Source organism: Hemiscyllium ocellatum, chromosome 20 (assembly GCF_020745735.1).
Source record: "Hemiscyllium ocellatum isolate sHemOce1 chromosome 20, sHemOce1.pat.X.cur, whole genome shotgun sequence".
In the NCBI taxonomy this organism is placed as follows: Eukaryota; Metazoa; Chordata; class Chondrichthyes; order Orectolobiformes; family Hemiscylliidae; genus Hemiscyllium; species Hemiscyllium ocellatum.
In genome coordinates, this window is record NC_083420.1 from 12,755,267 (window position 1) to 12,768,710 (window position 13,444).

The 13,444-nt window shown below is 38.0% G+C and overlaps 1 protein-coding gene across 4 annotated transcripts in view; it reads left to right on the forward strand.

Moving 5' to 3' along the window:
- Positions 1-13,444, forward strand: part of usp7 (ubiquitin specific peptidase 7 (herpes virus-associated)) — a 97,826-nt gene that overhangs the window by 62,779 nt on the left and 21,603 nt on the right. For all 4 annotated transcript variants that reach the window (XM_060840502.1, XM_060840503.1, XM_060840504.1 and 1 more), the window contains exons 13-21: positions 372-528; positions 3,151-3,295; positions 4,071-4,201; positions 5,006-5,140; positions 8,534-8,635; positions 10,614-10,719; positions 10,904-10,996; positions 11,079-11,146; positions 11,813-11,913. In XM_060840502.1, coding sequence (XP_060696485.1) covers positions 372-528; positions 3,151-3,295; positions 4,071-4,201; positions 5,006-5,140; positions 8,534-8,635; positions 10,614-10,719; positions 10,904-10,996; positions 11,079-11,146; positions 11,813-11,913 — 1,038 coding nt within the window. The remainder of the gene's footprint in view (positions 1-371; positions 529-3,150; positions 3,296-4,070; positions 4,202-5,005; positions 5,141-8,533; positions 8,636-10,613; positions 10,720-10,903; positions 10,997-11,078; positions 11,147-11,812; positions 11,914-13,444) is intronic.

A 13,444-nucleotide genomic window follows, 5' to 3' on the forward strand; every position in this document is an offset into this window, starting at 1 on the left:
TTCATGTTCAGGAATCTTTGACACATGAGTACAGGTAATCACAAACATTTGTACAAATCATAGTCTCCTTGATCTAGCCTTTATTATGAAGTCCACTGTTTTTGTCAGCTTTATTTTGAAGAGTTGATGTAAATAATCAGTTGAGGTTTTGCATGGTTTGTACTCAAGTAAAATTGTTTTCGTTCTTACATTTTCAAGCTATTTTCTGTTAATGTGCTCGATGCAGTAAAACTGAAGTTCTAGCATTAGGTATTGCACCCAAATTATTCCAACCAACTTTTGACCCCCCCCATAGACTTTGCTGAAATATAAAATGTACAGTTTTCTCCCATTTGAGTATTTTCTAAGGGAAATTTAATTTTATTTTTAAGGTTTGAATTTCCTGAGCATTTGCCCCTAGACGAGTTTCTGCAGAAACCCGATCCCAAGGATTCTGCTAATTACATACTACATGCAGTGTTGGTGCACAGTGGAGATAACCATGGTGGACATTACGTAGTCTACCTAAACCCTAAGGGTGATGGTAAAGTGAGTATATCAACCACTGGTGAAGTAGTTACACTTGATGTGCGTGTTATTAATGAGCAAGACAAAGTAACTGTTCAGTTCTTGAGTAAAACATTGAGTTTGTGTGGCAATTGAAGATCAAGTTTCAGGTGATTGTGCTGGGCCAAAATGCTGCCAGTTTACTCCTGACCATTTTACAAGCACCGCAGTTTTTTTAAACACATGGGTGGGAGGGACACCTTGGGATATTTTGTATTTCAGACTGTTCCCTTGAAAAGAAGTAACTTTTTTATATGTTGATTCACTGAATAATTCCAGGAGCGGTGAGCAGGGGATGTTAAACACTTAACTTTTTTTCTATACAAAAAGTTAATTTTTCAGATGGTGTAGTTATTCACTTACAGCTGGAAACAATTTTAACACTACACAATAAATACATCTGTGATCAGGGTCTGAGTTTTTGCTTTACTAATTGTGCAGCTGGAGAAAGTTCTTGATTCAAAGGAAAATATCTATTTATTGTCTAGCTTAATTGAACTTTAAGGATATGTTTTTGACGAACTTTTCAGAAGTAAATATTCAATATGGAATTGTCAGGATGTGGTTTTTCTGTTGACATTTAAATTTAGTAAAAGTTCAGTAATTGTCTTTTCAGACTTCACATAGAGACATGAATTGGCATTTTTTAATCTTTTTAAAACTGACCTTGTAAAAACGTGACATGAGCTTGTGTCTTATCTTGGGCAGATGTTTGAGTACTGTTTGTTATTCAAGGTTCCTCTTGAACACTGTTTATGGCTACTATGCACAAGTGACAAATATCCTTGCTGGAAAAGATTGCTTCTAAGCTAGAGTTTAGGTTGCTGTTCACGCTCGTAGTTGATAATGTGGTAGCTGTCGCTTTCTTAAGCAGGTACTTAACAATGAGTGGCTTATGAGAGAAAGAGAGACAAAGTGAGGATTGCAGGTGCTAAAGATTAGAGTAGTGTGTGGGGTGCTGTATGAGCACAGCAGGTTAGGCAGCATCCGAGGAGCAGGAGAATTGACGTTTCAGGCAAAAGCCCTTCATTGGGAATGAGGCTATGAGCAGACAGGGTGATGAGATAAATGGGAGGGGGGTTGGGGCTGAGGGAAGGTTCTCTTCAGCTCTACCCACTCCCATTTATCTCACCGCCTCATTCCCAATGAAGGGCTTTTGCCCGAAATGTTGACTCTCCTGCTCCTCAAATGCTGCCTGACCTGTGCTTTTCCAGCATCCTACACCTTATGATAGAAAATGTTCTGTTGTAATCTATTGACTACCTGTTTAACAAATGTGAATGTTTAATGGTCAACAAGCGTTTGTCCCAGACAACCTTCCTTGTCCCTCGTTAACATTTTACAGTGTATGATTTAAAAATTGTAACCTCGTCTGGTGTAACCCAAAGACTGTATTACATCTGTAATTTAACTTCAGTCTTTGAGCCAACTGAAACTCTGCATTGTCAAATTAAAAATAACCAAATTTAAGAGGAAATGATAAACTGATGATGTGTCTAACAAATATCTTCCGAAGCAGCATGTGAAATTTTGCTCTTGTTTTCTTTACCTTTTTTCCAATGCGTGTATTACAGAACATCAAGATAATTTTTGATAAGATACAAGTGGCAGATTTGCCAGTGGAATAAATATACTGACTACTTGCATTGTGTTAAGTCATGGTCCAGAGTGGTTTGATTGGCATTTTTTAATGCAACTGCCCATTGCTGTTTATATGTGGAGTTGTGCACTGTCTTACATGATACTGAAGTACAACAACCAGAAGAATGTATATATTTTTTTTAAAGCCCTGCTTCCTTAGTGGCAGTGACTTTGGGTGGAATATAACCATTCTGGGAGAGTAACTGGAGCTTGACAGCAACTCGTGAAGTCCAAGAGCAAATGGGTTGCTCCCTGGGAGAGGAGTGAACCTGGGGAGAGGAGAACCTAGGAATGTTTTGATACTGGGATTCTTCAACTTAATTTCTGTGTGCCATCTTATGTTGGTATAGGATATTTATCTGTACACCTTATTTTGTGGTACATAAGTTCTTGATATCAGTAAAATAGTTGAACAAATACTTTGCATCTACTCAAACCCTACCACAAAGCTCATGTTTTATTTCTAAGTTAGAAGTGCAAAATGATGTAACTTTTCTTAATTGCTTTTAACTAGAGGCCAACATACTTTACAACAGTTAGAATGTCTCAAGTTCGTGCTTATTACTCTGATTAAAAGTGTTGTATACTCATTCCCTTTTGTAATGAGAAGGGTGGTGCTTTGGATTGTTCCTGTGAATTGCACTTAGTGTTTTATTCCTTTTTTTAAAAAATGTCTTTTATAGTCCCAACAATATGCAGCACTGAGTAGTTGCTTAAGTTGATATGCAGACATTTGGTAAGTTTTTCGATAGTTCAAGGTGTTAGGTTATTTTTTGTTTTTGGATCATTAGTGCCACTCATTGTGAAGCATAGCATCTACTTTGTCGAGCATTTCAGTTAATTGAGTTGAACAAAATAGTTCTGATATTTCTAACCAGATTTGGTTTGCCTTGCTTTTTGTTTGATACAAAATGTTTGGGATGCAGTGAAGGACTTAATTCTATTTTATTTTCTCTGTTCAAGTGGTGTAAATTTGATGATGACGTTGTATCAAGATGTACAAAAGAAGAGGCAATTGAACACAACTATGGAGGTCATGATGATGATTTATCTGTGCGACACTGCACGAATGCGTACATGATGGTGTACGTCAGAGAATCAAAACTAAGTAAGTTTTTGATGCTGCATAGGGAGCTCAGTACCCATTGAAAATTTTTCTGTACCTTTATCCTATTAATACAGTCTTTTGAAAAATGGATAACCATTGATAAGGGGGTTCTCATTTATCGTAGGACTTCATAAGCCATTGTCAGATTAGACACAGTTGCTTTCAATATATGTAGTGGTATTTGAGTGATTGCAGAACAAGTAACCAAGTCAATCTGTGAGTATGTTTGTCGGGCATTGGTTAATGGAAACTACGTCATTGGGTTTATGTAATCTTATTCCATTTTGTGCACTGTAGGTCTGCGTGGAACTGCCTTAAATTTGTCTTCAAAATGCATATTGCCAGATATTTAATAAACCAACCAAGATAATTAGTTTTCTTGTCAAAAGCAAACTTGATATGTTGACCTGTATGTGCACCACTTTCTTAAAAATGTTGATCTGTTAAGGTTGATCCTCACCAAGTTAATGCGAAGTGATCACAGCACGATTTTGAAGACCAGTAACTACTTAAGATATCCTGGCCAGTGTTCCTTCCTGAAGATTGATGAAACAGGATAACTTATTTTTCTGTGACTTACAAAATCATTTTTATAAATGTTCACACTTGCCAATAAAAGGATGTATGTAGATTAGTTATTCTGAAATACTTCATGTCTATAGGATGACATGAAGTGACTTCATTTTCCCTAGTTGTGTGATGATATTTCTATTTTAGATTTGTATGTTGGGCAGTTTTAAGTGAACATAAATCTATTTGAATAATCTTTTTAAAGGTGAGGTATTACAAGCTGTTACAGACCACAACATTCCACAGCAACTGGTGGAGCGCCTGCAAGAAGAGAAGAGGGTGGAGGCTCAGAAACGAAAGGAAAGACAAGAAGCACACCTCTACATGCAAGTGCAGGTACTGCAGCACTCTGATGTTAAATCAGATTTACAGTAGTTGCCTGTCTACTTTAATTGTATGTAACTTGCTGCCTCTTGTGGGTTTAGGAGCTGGATAGCCCACTTGAAAACTAGAATGTCTGAGTGAATCCTTAGTTGAACATGTTTTATTAAGTTTATTGATGCCCTGTAGGCTCTTGGATTGCATCCTCATTTGAAAGGTTGAAGGAAGTTGTCTTAATTGATAATTTAGCTTAACATAGCACATCTGTGGCATTGCTTGATGTTTTGCTACACATGATATTTTAGTTCATTTTTAAGTTAGAATGACCTTTAGATGCAAAGTTTTTATTCCCTCAAATTAACAATCATTGGGTGTGTTGTTTGTTTCAGCGTGCAAGATAATACTTGGTCATCGACTACATAGTCAGAGATTTAACTGAGGAACTTAAGGGGTTCGGGGATAATGCAGCAAGACTGAATGGATTGGGAATCTGTTGAAAAGGGCTCCATAGTTGTGCAGGCTTTTGACTAGTAAATTGTATTGCAAGATCACAATTGGTGCCACTAAGCACTCTGGAGACTATATAGGTAAGGTTGATTAAATGAGCTAAGCAAACCAGGAGCTTGTTTTCAACTGTTAATTATATGTGCCCCCACCACCAATTTACAATTTTATTCATAGCTTTTTTGGGTGAGATGAATCTCTTAGAGCAGCTTTAAGTGGTTGAGAAACAAAGCGCAACAGTTGTACTTCAGTATCATTTACTTTTTAGTTTAAAAGTAAAACTTGGCAGCTGATTTTGCACTTTGTTTACTTTAGATAGTAACAGAAGACCAGTTCTGTGGACATCAGGGTAATGACATGTATGATGAAGAAAAAGTGAAATACACAGTGTTCAAAGTCCTGAAAAACTCTACACTTGCAGAGTTCGTTCAAAATCTTTCTCAAACAATGGTGAGTATTTCAGTGTGAAATGTTTGACATTACGCAACTTGAAGGATATTGCTGCAGAGGAAGGCTATTATGTCATCGAATGACTACATCATTAGAATGGCTGTGTAAGAGCAGAAAGGTGATATTGAATTCATTTTGGAACGCTCGCAGGTTTACAGCTGAAGGTACTGGGTATTGTATAATTAAAAACTGAAATATTAATCCAGTAGCAGTATTGCTCAATTGAAAACAAGTAATTGAAAGTAAGCATATTTCATTTGAGACATCAGACTTGGATTAGCAATAACATTCTTGAGTCTGAGGTAGTGTTTATTGTCCAATTCAAACTTGAAATCTAAATTAATATTTCACTGCATGACAGTAATGTTATGATCACAGCTTTTGGTAAAACTGAGCAAGTTGGAACTCTTAATCCTTGCTTGATAAATCACATGTTTCATTTTCAGTTTGGTTACAATGGTAGAGAGGCACTAAACACAACTGCACAAGTTTGTCCATGTCCATTTTAACAAAATAAATTTCATTGCATAAATGGGGGAACTGTGTATAGATAAGGTGGTTCAGATCTTCATATCAGCACCAAAAATGTGTGTCCTCTTCCCAGCAATATCTTTCCAAACCTTTCAACTCCAGTTAAGTATCAGTCCTATCTTAATTCTTTTTAAATTTTTATGTAGTAGATGACTTTGCAATTGTTTCTTTCATTGATTTTTGATAATGTTCACCAGATGTGATTTTCTTCATTGTTTTTCCTGGAGAGACAGACACTAGCTACTTAACTGACTTTGCCCAGCTGGATTTTAAGGAAAGCCCTGTCTCAAACTAAAGCTGAAAGTAGATTCTGGCCCCTGGTCTGTCTTTACTCTGTCATAAAAGTTCAACTTTCTAAGAATGTTATTAACTAACTGGCCAGGAAACTTAACTATTTGGCTGAAGTTGCTTGCTTTATTGGAAATTGTTTGAACATGCTGTTTAAAACTTACTAAACATTTGTTAAAAGAAGCAAGCTATGCGTGCAGAAATGAAATGTATTTTTCCTCTACCTTAAACCCAAATGATGATCGCAAGCACATGACTGATGCCTTTTAAATGGTATGGAGTGTGGGGCTGTGCTTTCCAAATCTATCCCAAAGTCACCAAACATAACTGCCCTCTTCTCGAGGATGGTCAATAAATGCTGGCCTAGTCAGTGATACTGCAAAAGAATGAGTAAAAAGGCATGGAACCAAAATAATGTCTATCCTGTTGTGGAGATGAGTTATTGATTTTGGCATTAATTTTGACATGTCCAGTTGCTGTTCATATGTCCAGTTTTAGCTGATTCTTTTGAACTGAAAAGAATCATAGCCGACCTAGATACCTTTTGTTCAACTCTCATTTAAGAGCACTTTGCGACTTCAGTCGGGATGATCAGGCTGTCCGATAAGGGAAATCGGGAACAACATTAAAGCCTGCAATGTGGTGACAATTAGTGGGAAGCCAGAGGATTGGTAAGATTTCAAAATCCAGCAGAGGACAACTCTGAAAACAATAAAGGGGGGGAGAAATGAAATGAGGATAAGCTAACTAGTAATATACAAGACTTGCAAGAGGTGCTTTAGCCATGCAAAATGTGAGAGGGGCAAGATATTGGGGGCTGCAGAATGCGCTTGGAGGAGTTGTAATAGGGAACTTGGGAATGTCAGAGAATCTGATTTAGGTATCTTGCATCAGTCTTCACAGTAAAATACACCAGTAGCTTACCAGAACTTCGAGCATCAAGGGGCAAAGGTGAATGGATTGGCTATCATTAAAAAGGTGCTGAGGAAGCTGACAGGATAAATCACTCGGACCAGTTGGACTACACCCCAGGATCTGAAGGAGATGCCTGAGGACATTGTGGAGACTTTGGATCACTGGAGTCAGGGAGGATCCAGAAGACTGGAAAATTGCTCATGTTAACACCTTTTGTGAAATTAGAAATTAAGGATGCAGAAGATGGGAAGTTGTAGGCCAATTGTCCATTGGTAAGATTTTAGTCTGTGATTAAAATATGAATGTGTGGAGTACTTAGAAGTGAATGATAAAATAAGGCTGTGTCAGTATGGTTTGGCAAGGTGAGGTCATGCCTCAAAAATGTTAGCATTCTTTTGAGAAGGTAGGACCAAGTTAGACAAAAGCCATTGGGTATGATCGGTTTGGCTTTCTAGAAAGCTTTAGACAAGGTGCCATGTGGGAGGCTGCTCAATAAGGTATGAGCCCATCATTTTAGACAGTGTTGGCATGGATAGAGGATTTAGATGACTGGCGGAAGGCAGAGAGTGGGGGCAAGTGTTTATCAGCGTGGGAGCTGGTGACTGTTAGAATTCCATGGAGGCCATTAATATTTACATTTTACAATTTACACAAAGGAACGTATTGCTGCTACGTCTGTGTATCATACAATCTCCAGTGTATGGAAATAGGCCCTTTGGCCCACCGAGTCCACACCAACCCTCAGAGTAGTCCACCCAGACCTATTCCCCCAACCTTGTATTTACCCGAGTGATGCACCTACACATCTCTGAACAGTCTGAGCAATTTAGCACTGCTAATTAACCTAACTTGGACTGTGCGTAGAAACCAGAGCACACTCAGGAAACCCACACGCGGTCACAAGGCTGGAATCTAACCCAGGTCCCTGATGCTATGAGGCAGCAGTGCTTGCGACTGTGCCTCCCTTATTATAGATGACATCAATGATAGGTGGAAGGACAGTGGGGTTAAGAAATGTTGTCAGCCATCATCAAATGGCAGAGCAGACTTGATGAGCCAAATAGCCTAATTCTGCTATTAATTAATGGGGTTACAAATAGAAACCATGGCCACTTCTTCCTCACTCCAATCCAGAGAAGGCCAATTAGAACAGTCCAAAAATGATCCCCTCACTGAGTGCACTCACATGGCATTGTCCTGAAGTATTTGTTTATGTAGTGTAGTGATGAACCAAGCATGACCTGCACCTCACTTTCTGAAATATTCTGAGATTAAATTAAGCAAAATGCACCATTTTATGTTCAATTTTCTTCTAAATGTTACAAATCGCAACACCAGGTTATATAGTTCAACAGGTTTCTTCGGAAGCGCTGGCTTTCAGAGTGCTGCTCCTTCAGATGGTTCGCAATCACTTGATACAGGAACAGCGCTTTGAAAGCTAGTGCTTCCAAATAAACTGCAGTTGTGATCCGTAACTTTGTACACCCCAGTCCAACATCGGCATCTCCAAATCACTTCTAAATGTTGAGTACTAAAGACGAGCTTTCTGTTTGTTAACATTTTGTTATGAAATTCAAATGCTGGACTCAGGTCTTCAGTAAAGGTAACATGATGCTTTTATGTGTTTCAGTCTAATGTTTGGATTTTGCTTCAAACCAGGGCTATCCACAGGAACAGATACGCTTGTGGCCAATGCAGGCCCGGAGTAATGGGACTAAGAGACCGGCAATGTTGGACTTCGAAGCAGACAGCAACAAAACTGTAAGTGTGTGAATAACAGGTTAAATCCTTACGTAGGTTTTGTAATATTATTGTGGTTTTTCCTGGAGTAAACAGAATACAAGGCTTTGTTGGCTGTTGCAAGGAAAAGGATGTTGAAGTTTACAGAGGGATGGATATCCTATACAGAAATTTGCTTCTTTTAACCAAAATTAGAGTAAAAGGAGCCATCACATGAGAATCATAGCTTCTTGGGGTATTTTGGAGCACTGATGTTTCTGAAGGCAGTGCTTATTCAGGCAAGCAATTGCTGACCTCGATGTCATGCTGTAGGTGGGTTTAAGGTTTTCAGGAAACGCTGTGCACCCATTGCCTGTCACTGAGGTTGGTTGTGATGCTTAGCCTTGACAGCATGGCTGTTTTGCGGATAGGCTAAGATTGTATATAGGATTTTACAACCTCATTGCAAAAGGGTTGTTGGGTAACTTGTTACAAAGGAAGGGGAGTGCGTAAGATTCCAGCCCAATAGATAATTGGGCTGGACATGTAGGCCATATGCTTCAATACTATGGATTGGATTTTCCCAGGTCTGTGGATCACAGACTGAATCCATTTTGGTGTCCGGACTAGCTTGGTTCTTTCAACAGGAAAGATTTCACTTCTTCAGTGTAGAACCTTCAAAAGTGCACTGAATCCCAAGGTTAGTTCGATTTGGAGTTAAACCTAGATAATTCAGTTTTCATTTCATAAGACCACTTTTTTGTGGGTGGATCTCCAGGTTATGCTGAATATTCCCATAAGTATTGGAGTTTCTCACTCGTGTGAGCAGCTAACATTGAGGCTTAGGATATGCATGTCAACAGTATGTAACTAGATGGGTAACCATTGAGTAGGCAGTTGGTCTTATGATGACTCATATTTGTTTGGACCTGCTGGGGCAGCCATCCAACTGAGATCCTCAGGGCTGTCTGCCAAATGTGGTGTCACGGGCTGCCTTCTGCACAACTTGACAAAGCAGAGAAGAATGGATCTGATGTTGAATGGTTCTCTTAAGTGAGACTTCTCCAAAGAGGTTTAGGGGTAAATAGTTCGTATCTAAGGCACGGAAGACACCATTGGTATAATTCTAAAAAGAATGAGGAAACTGGTTCCTTTGATGGACCGTCCTTTTCAAGATAATGTTTCATATTTCAAATTTGTTTGACATTTGTAACAAAATAACAACATAACCGAGCTATTTAAAGACAGTGACAAATATGCTTCCTCATCTTGAGCAATTTTGCTCTTTAACAGTTTTGTGCAATTTGCAGCAGAAGGACAGGGCAGTCATTTTTGAAAATTCTGCATTTAAAAAAGCATCATGTGAAGTTTCACTCAAACTTAGCCTTCACTTGGTAATACATCACCTGAGAACTAGCAGTCAAATTCTACATTTGAGAAGTTGATATTTTATTCTGCGGTATGATAATCATGTAACATTGCAAGCAAGGATAGGAAATGTACTCTGTCACAACATTTGTATATTTCATGAATTAGGGTTATACAACAATCTGTCACATTCATATGATTTGACTCATAATAAAAGTGAATCATAGTTGAACAAATAGTTTAGATAACTTATACTAATGAACTTTGCTCATTTTACTCTGGCCTTAGTGTGCTTGTTTGAATGATGTTACTCGAAGCTTATCCTGCACAGTATAGTTGAGGATTAGATTTGCCAGACTTCATATTTTAATGCTTAGGTGAGGCAGAAAATTGTTCCCTTTGCAACGCCATAATGCCAATTAGAAATAATTGTCAGAGGATAAGCAGACTGAAAGCAACATTGAAAGATCGGTCGTATTTCTGCATCTAGCTATATTAGTCGCTGTAACACTATAATAATGAACCAGTGAGCCATCTGTGGATGTATAGGGACATGTTAATACAGAAATGTTGTCAGCAAATATGTTGATACATTAACTGAACTCTTGAAATCACAGCAATTTTACAACCTAAAATCTGTTTTATTTCATAGATGATTGAACTGAGTGATAATGATAACCCATGGACAATATTTCTAGAAACGGTCGATCCAGAGTTAGCTGCAAGTGGAGCAACGCTGCCCAAATTTGATAAAGATCGTAAGTCTATGTAAAAGTATACTGCAGTGTTGTTGTGCAGTGTTTCAGTTTTTAATTTTCGTACCTGTTTGCTTGAGGACATAGCTTGAAAGGATGAGATGAAAATGCTCCATTACTGCACCCTAATAATAAAGAAAATTGATTGCACGTGTACAGTATATTAATGCTTTGTCTTTTTCTTTAGATGATGTAATGTTATTTTTAAAGATGTATGATCCAAAAACACGGAGCTTGAATTACTGTGGACATATCTACACCCCTATATCGTGTAAAATACGTAAGTTGAGAACTGAATGTTTGGGGAAACAAAAATTTGAGATTATTCAGGAATAATTGATTGTTATATTTATTTTACACAGGTGATTTACTGCCAATTATGTGTGAGAGAGCAGGGTTTCCGCAAGGAACTAGCCTTATCCTCTATGAGGTATGAAAACATGATATCCAGATGTACTTTGCGCAATATCAGTAATATAGTTTCATTAAAATACAACACTATTTTAAATTTAATATCAAAGAATTTCTTTTTGGAGAAATAAACAAAAAAGTTGTTGATTTGAGGGGGTTACAAACAGCTTTCCAAAACTGAACTTAAAACATTATAGGCACTTAGCCTGTAGACAGAGTATGCATCCAAATCATGAAAATTTGGGGTTGCTTATGCAACCTCTCGTACATAAAGTAATGGGTCAAACTTATTGAAGTGCTACAAGAAGGGTTATACAATCGTTTACCTTGCAGAGGTGGTGTAGATTCCATTTGTATACGAAAGCTTATGTGTATGAAAGGCATGTTTTTTTAAATTCTCACACCCACACGGTCACCATTGCTATTTAGTCTTGAACACAACATAGTTGGGCTGGACAGAATTGAAAGTTAAAACACTGAAGAGCACACTTGGTATTGAAAAGGTCAGGAATGTTATTTGCATTTTCCATCTATGGAAGTTATTGTAAAATTCAAATCTTTGAGTAATCAATTACATTTGTATCTAGCTACAATGGTTTTGTTTGCTTTTCTAGTCACTGCACTAACTGTGTGCCATTGGTTTGTGATTTTAATTTTATAAAACTGTTAAATTCTTTTCTTTTAGGAAGTAAAACCCAATTTAACTGAGAGAATTCAGGATTATGAAGTGTCCCTTGATAAAGCACTTGATGAGCTCATGGATGGCGACATCATCGTATTTCAAAAGTAAGTAATGATTTACTGGAAAATTTAATGGATCTCATCTTAGCAGTGTATCATTTTGGTATCCTGACCTGCACCGTTTCTAGTCTGCATTGGGGACGAAGTAATTGTAAAGTTCCAGGAGAGTGTACTTTTTGTATTGTAGCATTTAAACAGATTTTTTTGAAAATGTTCAGACAGATCAACTAAATCAAGTGAATTCTCAATCTTTCGAGATGTTGCAGAGGTTCTTGCGGAATGGTTTCTACGATAAGGAAACAGGCCCTCTGAAAGAGGCATTTCTTCCTGGAAAGTTTTTTTTTTAATTGGCTCTTTTGTTTCCTTTTTGAAACAGATATGGGAAATCTTCTGATCCCCCTCATTTTTGTTATTTTCTAGGGAGCGAAAATCCTTCAATTATGCAAATGGCCCACAGTACATACAGTAATTTATTATTTATTGTCACTCTAATTCTGAAAGACATAGATAAAACCTCGAAAGAATATTTGAATACAGAAAGCACCGTGCCACTGGAGCAACAGAATTAATGTCTGTATTTCTAATTCTACTTGCTTAGTGTGAACAGCAACTCAGACAGTTTTATGTTGTAAATTAATATTTTGGTGAGACCTTTTATCTTGCCAGTTTTCTTTTCCATTCAGAGGAGGATAGTGTCACTTGCCTGGGTAAGATGCCACTGGTTCCAACAGTCTTAATTTTGGTGTGTGTTGCCCAAATCGCCCACTGCTTGGGCAGGTTATTCAGCAGTGGAAGGCATCTCACCCAAGGTACACATTGTCCTTGATCCAAGTCTGACAAAGTGCACTTCGTCAAAGTTAGTGTTTGGTGTGGGATTCCTCCTTTCTAAACAAATTCCTGGTCCTTGATGTTAATTGTAGTGCCCAATCTCTGTCCTACAGTCACCGGTTAACTTGGGTGTGGACAAGAATTCAACCAGTCCCTCTAATCATCTTAATTTACTGTTGTCACTGTGCTATTTATTTTGCCAAGGGTCAGCGTAATGGTTTGAGCTGGGGGAAGCATCTCAAAATCTGCAATGAATGCAATTTTTAAACAAGTTTGAGTTGAAGTTTGCAGTGATACTACTTGCAGTTTGGTTTTCTTTCTAGTGGGCATTTTCAAGAAATTGAAAATTCGACTGTAGAAAGTGACACTGGATGCTTGAAGCTATTTGATTTCTTGCCAATCTGGTGGCTGAAAGCATATTCCACCTTATTTTTCCAGTATTTTGCAGGTGTCAAAATTGCTACCCCAGCTCAATGTAATCCATCCAGCAGACGCACAAAACATCAGTGTGAGTTACTGCTCATTTGTGACAGGCTCCAGACCACAGCTTGCTTCCACATTGGGTAATGAAATTGCCTAGCCTTTGCATGTTTCTCCTTACAATTGGCAATATGTGGTATTCAGTGTTGGAGGGACAAATGAAAGCCCGAAAATGAGCTAGTTTATCAAAATCGAGTATATTTGTTGCGTAGAGATTCAATTGGCTGTCATGTGCTATCCAGTGCTGTCTTAATTATTATCTAACTGG